The sequence below is a fragment of the Herpailurus yagouaroundi genome, unplaced genomic scaffold (genome assembly GCF_014898765.1).
Source record: "Herpailurus yagouaroundi ecotype Mexico unplaced genomic scaffold, PumYag 530, whole genome shotgun sequence".
NCBI lineage: Eukaryota > Metazoa > Chordata > Mammalia > Carnivora > Felidae > Herpailurus > Herpailurus yagouaroundi.
Genome location: NW_024412747.1, coordinates 7,059,645 through 7,076,828, shown reverse-complemented (window position 1 = coordinate 7,076,828; position 17,184 = coordinate 7,059,645). Strand labels below are relative to the sequence as shown.

General features: G+C 48.1%; 1 protein-coding gene across 6 annotated transcripts in view; it reads right to left on the bottom strand.

Moving 5' to 3' along the window:
* SIPA1L2 (signal induced proliferation associated 1 like 2) overlaps positions 1 to 17,184 on the bottom strand; it is a 225,605-nt gene that overhangs the window by 20,445 nt on the left and 187,976 nt on the right. For all 6 annotated transcript variants that reach the window (XM_040464906.1, XM_040464904.1, XM_040464907.1 and 3 more), the window contains exons 15-18: positions 16,683 to 17,071; positions 8,992 to 9,216; positions 5,489 to 5,642; positions 3,052 to 3,271 (exon numbers count right to left, since the gene is read on the bottom strand). In XM_040464906.1, the coding sequence (XP_040320840.1) occupies positions 3,052 to 3,271; positions 5,489 to 5,642; positions 8,992 to 9,216; positions 16,683 to 17,071 (988 nt within the window). The remainder of the gene's footprint in view (positions 1 to 3,051; positions 3,272 to 5,488; positions 5,643 to 8,991; positions 9,217 to 16,682; positions 17,072 to 17,184) is intronic.

Here is a 17,184-nt window from a genome sequence, read left to right as displayed (position 1 = left end):
AATAAAATCTCCATATGATCCAGTATTTACCTGAAGAATACAAAAACACTAATTCGAAGGGATACATGCACTCCGATGTTTACAGCAGCATTATTTACAACAGCCAAGGTACGGAAGCAGCCCTTCACTGAATAAAGCCAGGTACCCAACTGGTCAAGGAGGAAACAGATACTGGGCACATTTATCAATATCATTGGTTATCTGGCCTGTGAATCATGCATCCAAATGGCCATTCCCCATTTTTTTCTATGTGGGCCACAAAAGAAATTTTGTTCTGGAATCCAATAATAATGAAAACAAAGACCCTAAATGCAACGCAGAAGCATTTCAGAAACAGTTTCACTTGCTTCATCAGGCCGTATTTTTACGCCTCCAAGTTGAAGACCTAATGATACAGCACATTTCAGGGACTTCACAGGAAATCTACATGAATCGCGACATGAATCACATCCAAAATGTGTTTGTGAGGGACTGGTCTCACAAGGTTGAATCAAGATCTTGATCTCCAGAGAAGAAAGAGTCTGAGACAGGTCCAGATGTGGGACAGGTACTAGCTAAAAATATCCGAATGAGAAGCCTGTGACTAGAATAACAATTACCCGTGGAAAAGCCCCAGCAACATTCGCTGTAAAGAGACGAACTTGCTGACCAGTCTCCATTAGTGACAGATTCTCTCTGTGAGGATCCCGTGGTGGGAATGCTCCAGTTTTAAAGCTTACCCGAAGCACATGCACGCCTTCTGAGCGTCTGCCTACGTCTTTCTACGTGGCTTCTAGAAGCTCGACGGAACGAACCTCCCCTCCAAGCTTTCACATGAAGCTAAGTCTCTGGGGCTAAGAGAAAACAACTGGACAACCTCAATTCGTTCTCATTTCTCTCTTCAGACATCCGTTGTTCCGGTTCTGAACTACTCTCAGAGAGTGGGCTCTTCTTACAGAGGTTCTGCCGAGCGACCAGAAACCACAGAAAGTGAAGAATGACAAAAATCTGTGGATTCAAAAGGAACGACCACACAGGTTCAGTGCGGGCGTCAGACACGTTAGCACCAATTACTTCCAGCTCCCTTATCCACATCGTGTCATTTCACTCATGGAACCGACAGAACCTTTTCTGAGTAGTTTCTACAGGAAACTGAAGTCGCGTTGCCAAATCAGGTTTCAACAGAGAAGAGCCAGCGGCAAGGACCACGCTCACTGCTCTTCCCAGAGAAACGACCAGTGAAGACAGGTAAGGCGTTTTTGCACTTGAATCGTGAACAGGTAATGTACCCTGCCTGTTTCCTGCTTGCGCCTTTATACTGTGCAAATACTAAAAAAGGATGCATTTCTTCAGTAGGTGGACAGATAGACAAGCTGTGGTACGTCCAGACAATGGAATATTATCTAGTGCTGAAGAGAAAGAAACTGTCAAGCCGTGAAAAGACACGGAGTTCTCCTGAAAAAGCTACATACTGTATGATTCTCAGTATATGACATTTTGGAAAAGACAAAACAAGGGAGACAGTGAAAAGATCAGTGGTTGCCATACTGCTGTGGTGGATACATGTCATTTGACACTGTCCAGACCCACAGCGTGTATGGCATCGAGACTGAATCCTAATGTAAGCCAACAATGGACTCCGGTTCATGACGGTGTGTCAATGCAGGTTCACGGATTGTAGCAAATGTACCCTGGGTGAGAGACGCTGATCGCGAGGGAGGCTGTGCATGTGTGGGGGCAGGGGTATCCGGGAACTCCCTGTGCCTTCTGCTAAATTTTGCTGCGAACCTAGAACTGCTCTTAAAAAAAAAAAAAAAATTCTTTTTTCATTAAAAAAAAAAAGTAAAGTAAAAAAAAAAAAGATGTATCTTTCATAATGGAAGCAGTGAAGGGTGAATATAAGAATTACATCGACGCACAGGCCACAGATTTCATGACCACACATCAAGCATTAGAAATGAAAGAAATAACATCTACGAGAAAACAGTCTTACTGATTTTACGCACGCTTTCAAGAGGACGTTAAATTTACCTATTTACCAAAAAGGAAAAACATTTAGAGAAATATTAGGTTATTAGAATATGTCTGACCTTTCATGGGGTTATCAAGAAGGAGTTTAAAGGTTTCTTCAATTTAGGCAAATTGACTCATTATAGCAGGCAGGATATTATGTTACTTAAAGAAATAGATTAAGGATTTTATGAGACAAGGTTCATTTCCAATTATGTTCAACATTAGAAGAAGCACTATTAGAACTTTTATTTCATTTAGCCTGAGATTTCCACACGTATTATGAAGTTCAAATTGGTTCTAAAGATAATGCTTTTTATGAAATAAAAAAAAAAAACGGATAATGAATGTAGTTCTGATTAAATCCTTAATCATCCCGTACACTAGAAATTAAAGTCTGAAAAAGGAAACAAAGCCAGAGTAAAAAAAAAATGAGCACCCTTAAATGCTGACACCACGTAAAAGTCAAAGATTTTAAGATCTGAAGGAAAATCGTGTAGAAATTACCCAGTCAGTCTGTGACCCCTAAACTGGAGTAAACCGGACACAGAGCGCATGAATGATGAACACAGGGTCATTCCACCACCCACGGGGAAAGTCAGGTTGAAGACCCACGGCTCCCGAGCCCATCTACCACCTTGCCCATCCCCTGGTGCTCAATGTCAGGGACGGAGGGAAACCAAACCTTCCTCCTTGCTTGCTGCCCAATGGAAAGTCTACCTCCCGTGCCACTTTTGCCTTTATAAAGTCAGGTCTTAGGTATTTTTTTCTTATGCACACACACACATCTTTTATTTATATAGTCATGACTCGATAAAAAATGTTGAATATGGGCTTTTCAATATTCTTCAACACTCGCGGCACTGCTTAACTTCTAAAAAGTATCCACTCTGATGCTTGTATCATATTGAAAAATTAAAAAGAAAAAAAAAAAAAAGGAAAGCAAAGCAGACGCACCAAATAATATGTATTTTAAAAAAGAAACCTAACCCCTCCCAAATCTCTACGGGGCACAACCCGAAGGGCCCCCGCGTACGGAAGTTCAGCCCCCCCCACACTTACTTCTCAGGCTCCCCAAGCTGGGCGCGGGGTGGGTGCGGGGGGGCAGCGTGCTGTGGTAGGGTGGGGTGGTGCTGAACAGAATGTCGTTGGGCAGGGCTTGGTCAAGTATTGAACTTCGCGAACTGCCAAAGGAAGACCCCCTCCGATTGCTGCAGATGCTCTCATCAGAGAGGGTGCGGTAGAGCGAGCGTCTTGGAGACAGGTTCCCATAGAACGAAAACTAGGGTGGCGGGGGGAGAAGGGGGAAGACAGACACAAAAGAGTTGAAAGCATGGAATTTCTCTGACTAAATCCAGCAATACAAGTACCACCGTGATAGCATCTCTGAGTTCTCCCTGGGCAGGCAGGCATCAACCATTAGCTCAGGAATGCTAAACCAGGCACGTGGGTCATCTAGGCAAACACACCAGGGCTCTGGTGCTGTTACTGGATTTGAATGTTTTCCTCCTTTGACATTCTGTGAACTACTATCATGAATTAGACAAGGGCAGCTTTATTAATTCTGAAATGTTAAATGGAACCTCCATAACCTTATAACACCGCCAGGTCCTGGAAATATGGAAGGTTGCCATTTCGGGCACAGTTATGCAAAAGCACACAGAGCGTGGGCTTGATTTTAATTTGAAATGACTACGTTTTAATATCAGGCAATTTCTGTATCAATCCACTGCAATGTGAGGTTCAATCTCATCAAAAAAAAAAAATTTTGAACACTGAGGCTCTCTAGGCCACACAAGCAGGTTCAAGAGGCAATGGTTATCAGTCCAGTAAAATCTTGTCTACTTAAAAGTGATCCCCCACAGAAGTCTATTATAATTGTTGAAAATGGAGTTATAGTAATCGATAAAATTACCGGATTTAAGGGAACCACTGAAATTATTGTGTTAACTCGCAGACAGGGTAGGGAGAATTCTTACTCAAGAAACAGCAGTCAAAATACTCAAAAAAATTAAATCAGATCTGACTTTCCAACTTCGTCTTCTGCATACCGAACCACATTCCTTTTATATAAACAATAGTAAAAGCCAGAATGTTTGCATCAAACAAACACAGAAATGGCTATTTACATTTGTGAGTGCAGCGAGAAAGCTAAACATATTTCTATTGTATGCGTTCCTTCCATTCTGTCTGCTCTGTCCAACTGGAATGTGTGTTGACTACAAAGTTAAATTTACACCATGAAAGGAAGGTGATTCGTCTTAGAAGGGGGGGGGAACCCCACGTCAAGGAGAGAAGTTCATTTCTATGAGAAGAACAGCTATCTGCCCCTTTTTACAAGTCTGCACCCAAGCTTATACAGTACTGTATATATGATTTGATACAAGTTTAGAAAAAAAAAAAAGAGGCTCATTATGATCGAGTTCTTCTGGGATTCCCTCTTCACACACACCAGCAGGTTCTTCAGAACATGATTACAGGCGCATTAGATTAAAGCAGCTTTCAGGTAGTATCTAATTAGAGTGTTATTCTAAGAACACAATTAGGTTAATTGCAGTATTGTTTTATTATAGAGAAGACAGGAGCACACAGACTTGGTGTTTACCCTGATCCCAGTCAACATGGCAATGCCTCATATGTATATATATGTATGTTTTTCTTTTCATTTGGACGAGAGAGAGCACTGGATGAGAAGGGAGAAGATCTGACTTCCATTCCTGACTCTGACACCCTACATTTATATGAACTTCTCACTTCACCACGTAGGGACCCAGGAACTTGCAAAAAGAGGAGACTGAGCTAAACGACCGGCAGGTTCTTTCGAATCCTTTCTGTTACGTAACCAAGTGGTTTAAGAGACTGTAATAACAGCGAAGCTACAACTTGTTAACAAGAAGTGATCTAATGTTAGCGGGGGTCTACTACGTGACGAATGAAGGTGTGCCACCGAATGTGAGGTTGGCTTAGAAGACTGACACATGGCCTTCCCTTGGGACTGACGGCGTGCTGCATGCTCCGTCATATTTACAGTGCCCGGCTTGGAGCAGAGGACAGATTTCTGTAACATGTCAGGTAGTATGGATTTCATAGCTACTGCCTCTGATCACCCAGAATGTACCGGTGCTAAGAGGCTGTGCCTGTGTTATTTCTTCTCTCTGGTACACGTTTCATGGTCTCCTTTTTTCGGAGGACGACCCTGGGCCGGGAGGTCATGTCACTTGCACAGAGTCATACGGCTGCTTGTCACCGGAGCTGGGATTTTCGGCCAGGCCTGCCTGCCCCTTGTCCTCTCCATCCATGCTAGAAAGTTGCCCTTCCTCACCTCCCCCGGGCTTGCCCTGCTGATAGAAAAACCCCCTGAAAACGGTCAGCCGTGCACAGAGTACCAGGTAGAGTCATGACAGAGAACGCACGAGGCGGGACTGTGGAAACTTCCGAGCCTCTTTAGACTTTTCTTCGGTATTTCTGGTAACTGCAAAGCCTCATGAAAGTCGCTAACCTTTCTTCTCCCCTCCTCCACTAACGGACTGTCAGGAAGCATCAGTTTCAGAAAATCTTCTTTGGACAGAACATGTTGAGTTTCTGCAACAGCATCCCCCACCACAGTCTGGTGCTGGGTTGCCGTGGACAAGATCTCCATCTCACCATACAGCCTGTTGCACAGAAACAAAGCAGAGGGGAAGTTAAGAGGAGGGAGGGGTCAGCCCATTTGTAAAACGCGTGTAGCCCGAAGGATTAAAATCCGCCGATTCCACCACCACCTACTCATACGCGCGATTCTTAATTATGGAGTCAGGTCACTGCCGCGTTTGCTCCAGACCCCCGTGTCATTTTACACGTGTGAAATGAGCTCAACTCTAAAGGTAGATTTCTGAATAATTCAGAATCAAGTCAGATCCCTGAAGCCCTGGATGGGGGAAAAAAATACAGCCTGTTTTTTTTTTTTTTTAAGGCCGTGCTTTTTCTTTTCCCAATCTGTCAGAAAACACATTTTCAATAATTCATCAGAGATTATCATATGTCCTTTGCAGGAACACCTCCTTGCGTTTCTCAGAAGACTCGAGAGAACCCTCCTCTTGCAGGTAGACAACCGCACTGCCCCATCTCACCCGGGCGACACAGAGAGAGGCACCCGAGGGAGCCTGAAATTTAAGAGTAATCGATTCAGGCGTGTGCCAAGCACGTTTTATTATTGGCAATTCCGCAAAGCCGTTTGGATAAATAAAGCAGCTGTCTCCCTTAATTATCAGGATATAAAAATGTATTTACGAACAACAAAAGACTGTCTAGCGGAATTACTGTTTTCAGCTCTTTTCCAGGGAGAAAACCAGGGACTCGATTTTTAAAAGTTTACTCTGGAAATTCAATCCGAGGAAGCGAACATTCTGGAGGACACAGTGAATCATCAGTGGCTGTACTGTCAGCAGTGAACGGTCCTTGCCACATGACCTGAAATGCAACGTTCTAGGAATCCATGGCCCAGGGCCACAGGGCGACAGACCTGTATGTTATTGTCATGTGTCACTGAGATGACTCTATTTGAGAGGCAAGGCCATCTTGTCACAGTCCGACAGCTCACTGGGAAATTACCAGAGTAAGGAACTCAACGCGGACGTGCTCAAAATTAACAGTGATTATCTGGAAGTCTCTCTGGCTTTTGCTTTGTGGCTGAGGTAGGTCAGGTTGGGTCAAGGAGGGTTCCACAATGTGATGTTAAAGAGATGACTGGAAACTTCAGAGTTTTATCTTTTGTGTACAACGGGACATTGACATTCTCTAATCCTTTGTGGCACAAACGCATCGGACTTGGCCCATCCGTTTCAAAGCATCTTTCGGTGATAAGGTGGGACGCTGTTTCTGCTGTCTGCAGGTGTTCTAGATTCATCGCTTCCACATTACAGTGTGTTCCCTTGTTTTAGGAGCACTTGACTTAGCTGGACAAGTCCTGGGGTGCCTGCCGCCCCTGGGGTGCCTGTGCCCTCCCACAGGACGGGCACGGCACAGCACGCAGAGATCCGGCCTGAGGCCCGGGTTCAAATCCCAGCACTAGCCTCGTGTGATGCGGGGAAGTAAAGCTTTGTCGCCCACATGCCCAGACCTCCTCCTCACGATGCTCCTGACTCTGCCCTTCTTTTACTGAGAGGCCGTGCCTTCAAACCTGTGTGTTCAAATGCACAAACTCTGTGGGGGCTCGGGAGAGCAAAATGTCCAAATGGGCACCTGTCATCCCTCCCTGACTCTTGCAGAGAGCCGTCAAACAGTGCTTTCACACAGAACTCAGAAGGCTCCGGATGAATTTGTGTGAGGCGCTCAGGAGACGTATTAATAGGCAGAAGTACCAACGTTATCGTTAGAAATCTGCATTTATGGGGGCGCCTGGCTGGCTCAGTCCGTAAAGCAGGTGACTCTTGATCTTAGGGTCATGAGTTCAAACCCCACGCCGGGTACGGAGCCTACTTAAAAAAAAAAGAAAAAGGAAAGAGAAATCTGCATTTGTGGTCACAAAGTGTGGCTATCACTATTGAATTCCTTTCTAAATACCTCATTTGCAATTATTGACATGATGGGTTTTTGTGTGTGTGTGTGTGTGTGTGTGTGTGTGTGTGTGTGTGTGTTTTTAACAAAAAGACTCTATGTTCAATTTCAGCCCTAAAATGACTTTTAGTTTAGAGAGCAGCAGCAGGCTCTCCATATTTAAAAAGCGGGATCATTTTTTCTGGGAAAAAAAGTGGTGTCAGTTCATCAACCAAGCTGAAGACATAAAAGAGCTCTGTGAAAATCAGGGCAGCCCCCCGGTGCGCCCTCCACACGTGACGATGCTGCAGACACAATGGCCTCACAGTTTAGTGCATGGGAGTTTCTTTTTTCTTAAGGCTGTCCTTTTATTTTTTTATTTTTAAAAAACGCTTATTTATTTTGAGAGAGAGAGAGAGAGAGAGAGGGCATTTGAGTGAGATGAGTGGGGGAGGGGCAGAGAGCGAGGGAGAGAGACTCCCAAGCAGGCTCCGTGCGGTCAACCTAGAGCCTGATGTGGGGTTCGATCTCCCAAACTGTGAGATCATGACCCGAGCTGAAATCCAGAGTCGGATGCTCAACTGACTAAGCCGCCCAGGCTCCCCATGGCTGTCCTTTTAAAAATAAGGAAACGGGCGTGCCTGGGCGGCTCAGTTGGTTCAGCGTCTGACTTCGGCTCAGGTCATGATCTTGCAGGTGTGGGTTCGAGCCCCGCGTCGGGCTCTGAGCGGACAGCTCGGAGCCAGGAGCCTGCTTCGGATTCTGTGTCTCCTTCTCTCTCTGCCCCTCTCCCACTCATGCTCTGTCTCTCTTTCTTCTCTCAAAAATAAATTAAAAAAATTCAAAAACATTTTTAAAAATAAAATAAAAAATAAGCAAACAACGAAAATAGCTCTGACCATCCTTGTTTTGCGTTCTTGACATGTGATTTCTTTAACTTGTCTCTTCAGAGAGACAGCAGAGCTTCCACAGGTGTTATAAAACGGATTATCGGCATCTTTTTTCTCTTTTTCAAGAGGCACCTCACGTCCCTCCCTACCTGACCCCACAAAACCAAACAACTGGAAGGGAAATCAAAGTCATGTTAAAATTGGGTAGAATACTTTCTCTTTGATGGCGTCACACAACCAGTTTAAGAAACACCCAGGGACAGTGGGGGGGATTCAAATCGCCCTTGAACTTGTTTATTTACAGACTCTATCCTCACACCGTCAACAGCCCATGACCGTGACTTTTCTATTGCAGGCAGTTTTCTGGACAGAAGAATACAGAACAGGGATTTCTCTCACTTTTTAAACATGAAACTCAAGGAAAGAGAAGACTTTGAAAGAGAAACATAAATGCCAACATTTAAGAAGATGTACAAGGAAGTTTCTAGCTTATTCCTTCTTAGAAAATATATTTCTGTCGAGGGGAAAAATGCATCCGCTTAGTCCGTCCCCAAAAGGTGTGTAAGGCTGGGTAGAGAAGAGCCACTGGCCACCTTACCCCTGACACTCGGTCACTTCGGGTTCCTCGGGGGGCGGGCTGCCCTCCGATTTCTTCCAGCCGATGACATACTTGCTCACTGCCCCTTGCCTGTGGTAGGGCTTGGACGCGGACCCGGGGACCTGTTGGGCGCTGCTGTGGGACACGATGTAGACTTTGGATGTATCCAGAGACCCGCTATTTTTGGAACAGTGAGCAGAAGGGCTTCCTGAATGGTGTGAACCGCTGAGGAGAAGAGCAGACAAATGCTGTGATACAACCAGATTTCATCAGTGCCAGCACGCTGCCGGACTCAGCCCCCCCACCCCCTCGCCTCGCTGTGCTTCCCCCCGGCAGCAAAATCGGGCCAAAACCCGGCAGGCAGACGGGGCGGTCCTTCCACCGTGGGCCTGGTTGGGAGTGCCTGATTTTCCCAGCGCCGACGATGCTCACGTGCACACGGTACGCCTGTGGCTGGAAGGATGTTAAAAACAATCAGAGGAAAATCAGATATAAACATAAGCAACATACTTAAAACTGATGCGCCGAAAGAGAGGAAACCCAAAAGAACGCGCTCCACGTCAAGTGCTGCCGGGAAGGTGCCGACACAAACCATGACAAGTATGCGGCACGGGCCCCACGCTGGCAGGAACGGGAGCGGCTGGTAAGGAGTGCCCGCCCGCCGCCCGCAGGCGTGAGAAGTGAGGCAGACGGTTTGGAAACCAGTCTGGGCACGACCCGTAAAGGTGTGCACCTGTGTAGCGCACTACCCAGCAATTCCGCTCCTGAGCGTGCGCCCTGGATAAACCCCTGCACGTGTGCAACAGGTACCCATGGCGATAGGCGGACTGATCGTAACAGGTCCCCGATTCCCCCCACCTGGATCATCAGTGGCGAAACGGACAGCCAGTCGATGAACAAGAATGGATAAAGGGAAGACTCTGTGAACAAATGAACCGAGGTTGCCAACACCTTGGGTGAACCTCACAGACTTCACGTAGAAAAAGCAGCAAGCCACAAAGAATATGTCGCACGGTTCCATGGGTTTTTTTTTAATTTTTTGTAACGTTTATTTATTTTTGAGACAGAGAGAGACAGAGCATGAACGGGGGAGGGCCAGAGAGACGGAGACACAGAATCGGAAACAGGCTCCAGGCTCTGAGCCATCAGCCCAGAGCCTGACGCGGGGCTCGAACTCACGGACCTCGAGATCGTGACCTGAGCCGAAGTCGGACGCCTAACCGACTGAGCCACCCAGGCGCCCCCGGTTCCATGTTTAAATAAAGTTTACAAACAGGCAAAACGGGACAAGGTTGCTCAGGAACGCAGGTATTCAGTTCGGAAAACAGTGAGGAGAGGCAAGGGGAGGGGGACGAGGAAAGCCGGCTAGAGGCTCCCTCCAGGGAGAAGAGAAGGGCATGGGAGTGGGTTCTGACACCGCAAGGCCAACTCCGCATCTGGTGGTCGTATGCGCGTTTGCTGCGCGATCACGTGACCCAACAACAAACTACTACTGAAATGATGGAATCCCTAAATCGCAACAAAAATTGTTTGAAGTCAGCAGTTGAGCTACTAAGGCCAGAGGGACTCCCCACTGACAGTATAACCCGCCCACAGAAATAGAAAAGCCTACAGATCTTTTTTAATTCAGGAAGAACTGACAACAGAAAGTTTCGTGACAAATGACAAACTGCAGTGATGGTGCCAGAATTCAGAAAGCAAAGAGGGCTTCACTTCAGGAAAGTTGACACGCCAGGGCCCTCTGAGGACCCCGGGGCCGGACTGGCTGTGTCTTCATGCTAACTCCCCGGTGAGACCCGGGGAGGCTTCCTGAACCTCGGTTTTCTCATCTGTGAAAGGGGCTGTAACAGGGCCTCCCCTCAAAGGACTGCTCCAAAGACTATGTTAATATTAGCGAAGCACTTACAACAATATATGCCACAGAGCAGGCATTACAGGAAGGTCAATTTTTGTTAGTGATGCCCGCAAACGAGTTGTCCATAAGTAGGAGTACTTGCTATTTTTTTTTTTTTTTTTTTTAAATTTTTTTTTCAACGTTTATTTATTTTTGGGACAGAGAGAGACAGAGCATGAACGGGGGAGGAGCAGAGAGAGAGGGAGACACAGAATCAGAAACAGGCTCCAGGCTCTGAGCCATCAGCCCAGAGCCTGATGCGGGGCTCGAACTCACGGACCGCGAGATCGTGACCTGGCTGAAGTCGGACGCTAACCGACTGCGCCACCCAGGCGCCCCTAGGAGTACTTGCTATTGAAAGAGTTTACCGTAGGGCTCCCTGGGTGGCAGGCTTTCTGGTAGGATGAAATAGTAACCTTATTCCGAAAGCCGATGAGCGCTACCGTTCTGAAAACCCTGTGTATAGAGTTAACCCTCACTTTGGAGGGTTTACGTGTTGGAGGCACTGTGGTATATGAAAAATTAAAAAACAAACAAAACAGGGCCGCCTGTGTGGCTCAGTCAGTTAAGCGTCTGACTTCGGCTCAGGTCATGATCTCGTGGGTCACGAGTTTGAGCCCCGCGTCAGGCTCTGTGCCGACAGCTCAGAGCCTGGAGCCTGCTTCGGATTCTGTGTCCCCCTCTCTCTGTCTGCCCACCCCCCCTCCCCCCCGCGCTTGCACTCTCTCTCTCTCAAAAATAAACGAACATTAAAAAAAAAACAAATAAAACACCTCATTTACTACTATGAAGTAACTCAGCTACGGGCGGTGGGTCTGGTGTTCCTGAGTGTGGCTCAAAACTCCTTCCATCTGGGCTCTAAATCGTGGACTCTGGGGGAAGATGTGTCACTGCCTTCCCATGCCCCGACCTACCCAAGGAAGAAGCAAGGAGCACTGAGACAGGGAGCTTTGAACTCTTTCCATTTACCGGGTATACACCCGGGGATACACTCCCAACATACGGGGTCTGTAGATGGAGGCCTGGAGATTTCCACCTAAGCTGTGAATTTTGAAAAACTTCAGATCGACGGATAAGGTATACAAATAGTAGAAAAAACACATCCCTATATCCTTCACCTACATTCACTGTTACTATCTTGCTACATATATCCCTCTCTGAACCACTTGAGAATTGGTGGCAAACTCTCTATCATACTCCTATATTTTAGAAAATTTTGTTAATGTTTATTTTGAAGACAGAGTGTAAGTGGAGGAGGGGCAGAGAGAGAGAGAGAGAGAGAGAGAGAGAGAGAGAGAGACAGAATCCGAAGCAGGCTCCAGGCTCTGAGCTGTCAGCATAGAGACCAACGTGGCGCTCGAACTCACGACCCGTGAGATCACGACCTGAGCCGAAGTCAGACGCTTAACTGACTGAGCCACCCAGGCACCCCACCAATATAAAATATTTAAACACTAAACTCTAAGAGCAAATTCACCAAATCAATTTGATGAGCAACATGGCAAAAATCTATGCTTCGCAGCAGTGACATCATTATCAAAGTTTTCTCTGAAATGGGTAAATATTCTAGAATGTTGGCAGTAAGCTTTTCATGAATCCTTGCCTTCTAGACTAAAGTTCTTATTTTAGAGTTTCACCCGCCAGATTCCCATCACTGCTACTAAGAGAAGGGTATGAATAATGATATACAAGGGATGCTATGAGACATTCTGCAGGAGAATCCAGAACATGAAATTATTATTATTTTTTTGCAGTTGACTTATTTCACTTTGCAGAACCTTGGTTAGGCTGATACAAATCCTGCTTTGTGTTCTGAGCTCTTACCTAAGCGCCTTCCCCTGGCAGAAAAAAAAAACGGGTTTGCTGAACTAAAGGTCTGAGCAGCAGAGAAAGCAGGCTGCAAACCCCTGGGGTCCCATCTTGGATGACCTCTGCACACCCCTCCCCCCGCCTGTTTTTTTGCCCTGCGCCACGGAAGCTTGTCTTAAAGAGTTTGAAGTCCTCTGTCTCCCTCCGCACAGTCCTGCAATCTTACCATACACACAACTCTGCTTCTTTCCTCCCGGACGTCTGCTGGGAAGTTAAGTGTGTGAGCGCTGGGGGGGGGGAGGGTGCGGCGGTCGTGCAAAAAAGCAGAACTAGAGTATTAAGTGTGTGCCACCCACTGATCGGGCCTCCTGAAACTGGGAACTGGGAGCAGCTGATCCCAGGTGCACCCTACTCCTCTAGCAGAAATCCCCAGTGGGTTTATGAACTCAGTCGGTAAGGGGTTACCCAGCCCTCCTCGTCTCCCACGTATTCCAAGGCCTACCCTGTGCAAAGCAGTGTAGCGGGTGCTGTGGATACCAAGTGAACGAGGCAGGCCAAGTGCCTTCTGGCCTCCAAACAAGACACTCCAGTGAGGGGAGGCAGAGCTAAGTTCTTATGAGGGGGGATGCATAATAGGCCCAAACCATTTCAGCTCTGGGTGAGGGCTAAAAAGAAAGTAAAACACGGGATGGGGTACAGAGGGCACGGGGGCCGGGCTGTGATCTTCGCCAGGTGCTCAGCCCTGGTGTCAGCCCCTGCCCAGGTTTATTCTGCTCTTTCTCCTACGTGGGCTGATCCCAGTCGTAGCCCAGACCGCCGGGCACTGGGCCTCAGCTCCCAGCCCAAAGAGAACCAGAGGAGAAAGTAGGGGGCTGGTGATTTCATCACCACAGACACACAGGCCCTTTCGGGTTTGCAGAATCGGACAGAGGCCTTACTGAGCAAAATTCCTTTTCCTTCCACCCTCAGAGACATTAAATCTCATTTTAAATATTTTAAATGTGAAATATCAGGGCGCCTGGGTGACTCCCGTCAGTTAAGCGCCCCACTGGCTCAGGTCAGGACCTCACAGTTCTGAGTTCGAGCCCCGCGTCGGGCTCTGTGCTGATGGCTCAGAGCCTGCAGCCTGCTTTGGATTCTGTGTCCCCCTCTCTCTCTCGCTCTCTCAAAAATAAATAAACATTAAAATAAATAAGGAAGTGTAAAATATTGATATATTTAATAAAGAAGTCAAAAACAAAATATAGATTTCACATAGACATAAAATAACATTTAACATTTTTAAATATTTTGAATATTTTAAAAACGTCAAGATATTTTAAATCTGATTTTCTCTAGTTCTTCTGCACAGGTCAGAGGACAGACAGGAGGAAGTATTCAAAAGATTCAATTTGCTGACTTAATTTCCTACTGAGCAAAAGCCTACAGTGTAAGTTGAAACGTGGCCTCAGAGTCACCGTCAGCCAACGACCGCGAGAAAAAACCCAGCCAGGTGGGAACGGCTCCTAGTCCCTCAACATGTATCATTTCCACAACAGCTGTGGACGCACTCAGTTTAAAGAGGTAGAAAAAAAGGCAAATCCATCAGAAATTCAATCTTGCACTCTCATATACTTTCTAATAGCCTAACCCACTAAATTAACGAATGGTTCAGGTATTCAACAAAATCTCCTTCAAATCCTATAAATATCCCTACCTCTATTTACAAATGAAGGTGCTCTGAGAAGCAGGTTCCACAGAAATTTTCCTTAATAGTACGACACAGTTCCATCTGCGATGCCAATTACATTTGTCTAACAAGGTATCGCGAAGTCAGCCGTGTCACAAGTCTCGTCAACTCTGAACGAGACATTAGAAGCGGGTGGAATCCCGAGGTGATTTCTGTAAGTATGGCCGATTTTCAACTGTCCCTGAAATTAGGATAGGAATCATGCAGGTAACCGAAGTCACTGCTAATACTCCTATATTATTTATTTGTTCCTAAACATATTTTAAGTCAAGTTAGTAAGAGAACTGGTAAACAGTGGTAAGAATGTCTATCTTGAAAACGATCTCCGCATCCTACGCTCCATCTGCCTCCGTAGAAGAAGACGGAGTATGGGGTGGATGGACAGTTAGGACTCCCCTGCCTGGCATCCGCTCCCCCTTCTACTGGTGTAACAATACCCCGATTTCTTCCGGGGAAGCAGCTGTCTTCACCACCCCTCAGCCGCCTCCTGCCTCAGACATGGTGCCCCCTACCATGGTGGTGAAAGCCAAGGGAGTGTGAGGAGATATTTGGGGGTGGGGGGGGGGGCCGGGAAGAGTTTCTACTGAAACTAGACAAGAACCACACTTTCTTCCTGTGGACAAAAGAGCGTGAGCTCGGGGGGGCCTACAGGCGACACGGCCAAATTCAGCCAAGAGGATCCCCCCACCATGATTTCGGGGCCTATCACGTCAAGCCTAATGATGGGGGCAGTCCAGTCTTGGGTGGTTATCAAGCGAGCTGCAGCAGCACCTTGACGGTTCTGGACTTTTCTGTTACATGAGCCACAATACTGCCTTTGTTGTGTGAACCGATTAGTGGGGGGGGGGGGGGGGTCTTCTTTGACTTGTAACATAAACGCCCTCGAGTGACACACGCGGTAAGTAAGACACCGAGGAAGGTGTTAGCCACAGGACAATAAAAGCAGGACCGCAGCAGTGAGTATGTGCGCACACACGCAGGTTTGACGTAAAGAATTTTCCACGACTTCCGGGGGAGACAGCCGAGATGCTCTGCACGCTGGCACTGAGAACGTGACCACGGCTACTCCTGTTTGTGCCCACTGACTGCGTGTGGGGCTGTCCAACGTGGCTCCCAGCTGAGACTCCGTGAGGTCCCCATCCCCTGGCGGTGGCTGTGTGACAAAGGGAGAAGGTCTGGCGGGAGACTGGGGGGAGGGGGAGGGCAGCAGTGGCCTTGAGAAAGGCTCTGGGGGAAAGTCCCACAGTAGTTGGGAGCCGGGTTAGGAAGCCTCGCAGGCAAGAGGGAGATCAGGGTAGCCGGTGTGGTTAAAGTCTGTCCACAGCCACCTCTGAACAAATGGATTTCTTCATCTAGTCTCTGAAGGCAGAAATCACAGACTGGATGGGTTTTTGAAATGTTGTACAGACATACGTCTCACACACACACACACACACGAACACACACACACACAGGAGTTTAAAACCACTCGTAACCGTGTGTTAAACATCTACACCTCAGAACAGCATCCTATTAAATGCAGCTAGTCTTTGTTTTTTGTTTTTGTTTTTTTTTTTTAATTTAATGTTTATTTATTTTTGAGACAGAGAGAGACAGAGCATGAACGGAGGAGGGTCAGACAGAGAGGGAGACACAGAATCCAAAGCAGGCTCCAGGCTCTGAGCTCTCAGCACAGAGCCTGACGCGGGGCTTGAACTCACGGACCGTGAGATCATGACCTGAGCCAAAGTCAGACGCTTAACCGACTGAGCCACCCAGGTGCCCCTAGTCTTTGTTTTAAAAAACCGAACCAATCATCTGAACGAACTTTCGGACCTCGGGTCCCCCCTTTCGGTAAAGGGGACTCCGGGACACAGCTCAGCGGGCACAGCCTCCATCTAAGGGAGCTGCACACAGCCCCCCCGAATTACCGTGCGCTGCAGCCTGAGGGCCGCCTCGCTTGCCACCACTTCTAAAAACTTAGGAACAAGCCGAACTGGGAGAGAGGTCAGTGCCTACAGGAGTGAGCAACTGCGCTGTGCAGCTTTTTCTCTCCGATTTAAAGAGAAGGGTAGCGACACCCCACGCGAGTGACTTCCCGGGGTGCGCATTTCACGGTGGGACCTGAGACATGAGCCCTTCCTCTGAAGTCACCGGGCACGCAGGGGGCCGGCCCACCGGGCCGGCACACGCCCTTCCCCTCCGGGCCCCTCCCCGCCCCCAGCAGGACCCGGCGGGCCCCCGCCGCCGGTGCCGGGCCAGTGGTACAGGGGCACTGACCTGGAGTGAGACGAGATCTCGCTGAGGTCGCCCACGCTGCCGTCGGCCGCGCTGCCGGCCGAGATGGGCGGCGCGTAGCCGTGCACCGCGTACATCTTCGCCGCCTCGCCGTCAGGCCCCGGGAGGTCGGCCGGGTCGCCCCACTGCTCGGCGCGGCTGTGGATCACGGCCCTGCCGCCCGCCAGGTGCACGGGGCCCAGGACCGGGGCGGGCATGCAGGGGGCCGTGTCGATGCCACTGTCCGTGGAGGCCCCTTTGATGTAGGTGAGCCCCAGCAGCTCCGGGTCCATCAGGTCCCCGGACCCAAAGTGCTTGTCGTCGCTGTTGCTGGACGTGTTGCTGGACAGCGTGTTGCTGCTGGAGTGACTGGAGCAACTTTTGTCTCCGATCTGAAGAAGAGAGAGAAACGGAGGGGCGTCAAACAGACCCCAGGCTCTGCTTCCTTGTGAAACTTCTTCTCGCCCAGACTCACAGAGCTACAGGCCAGAGGATCCCCCCCAAA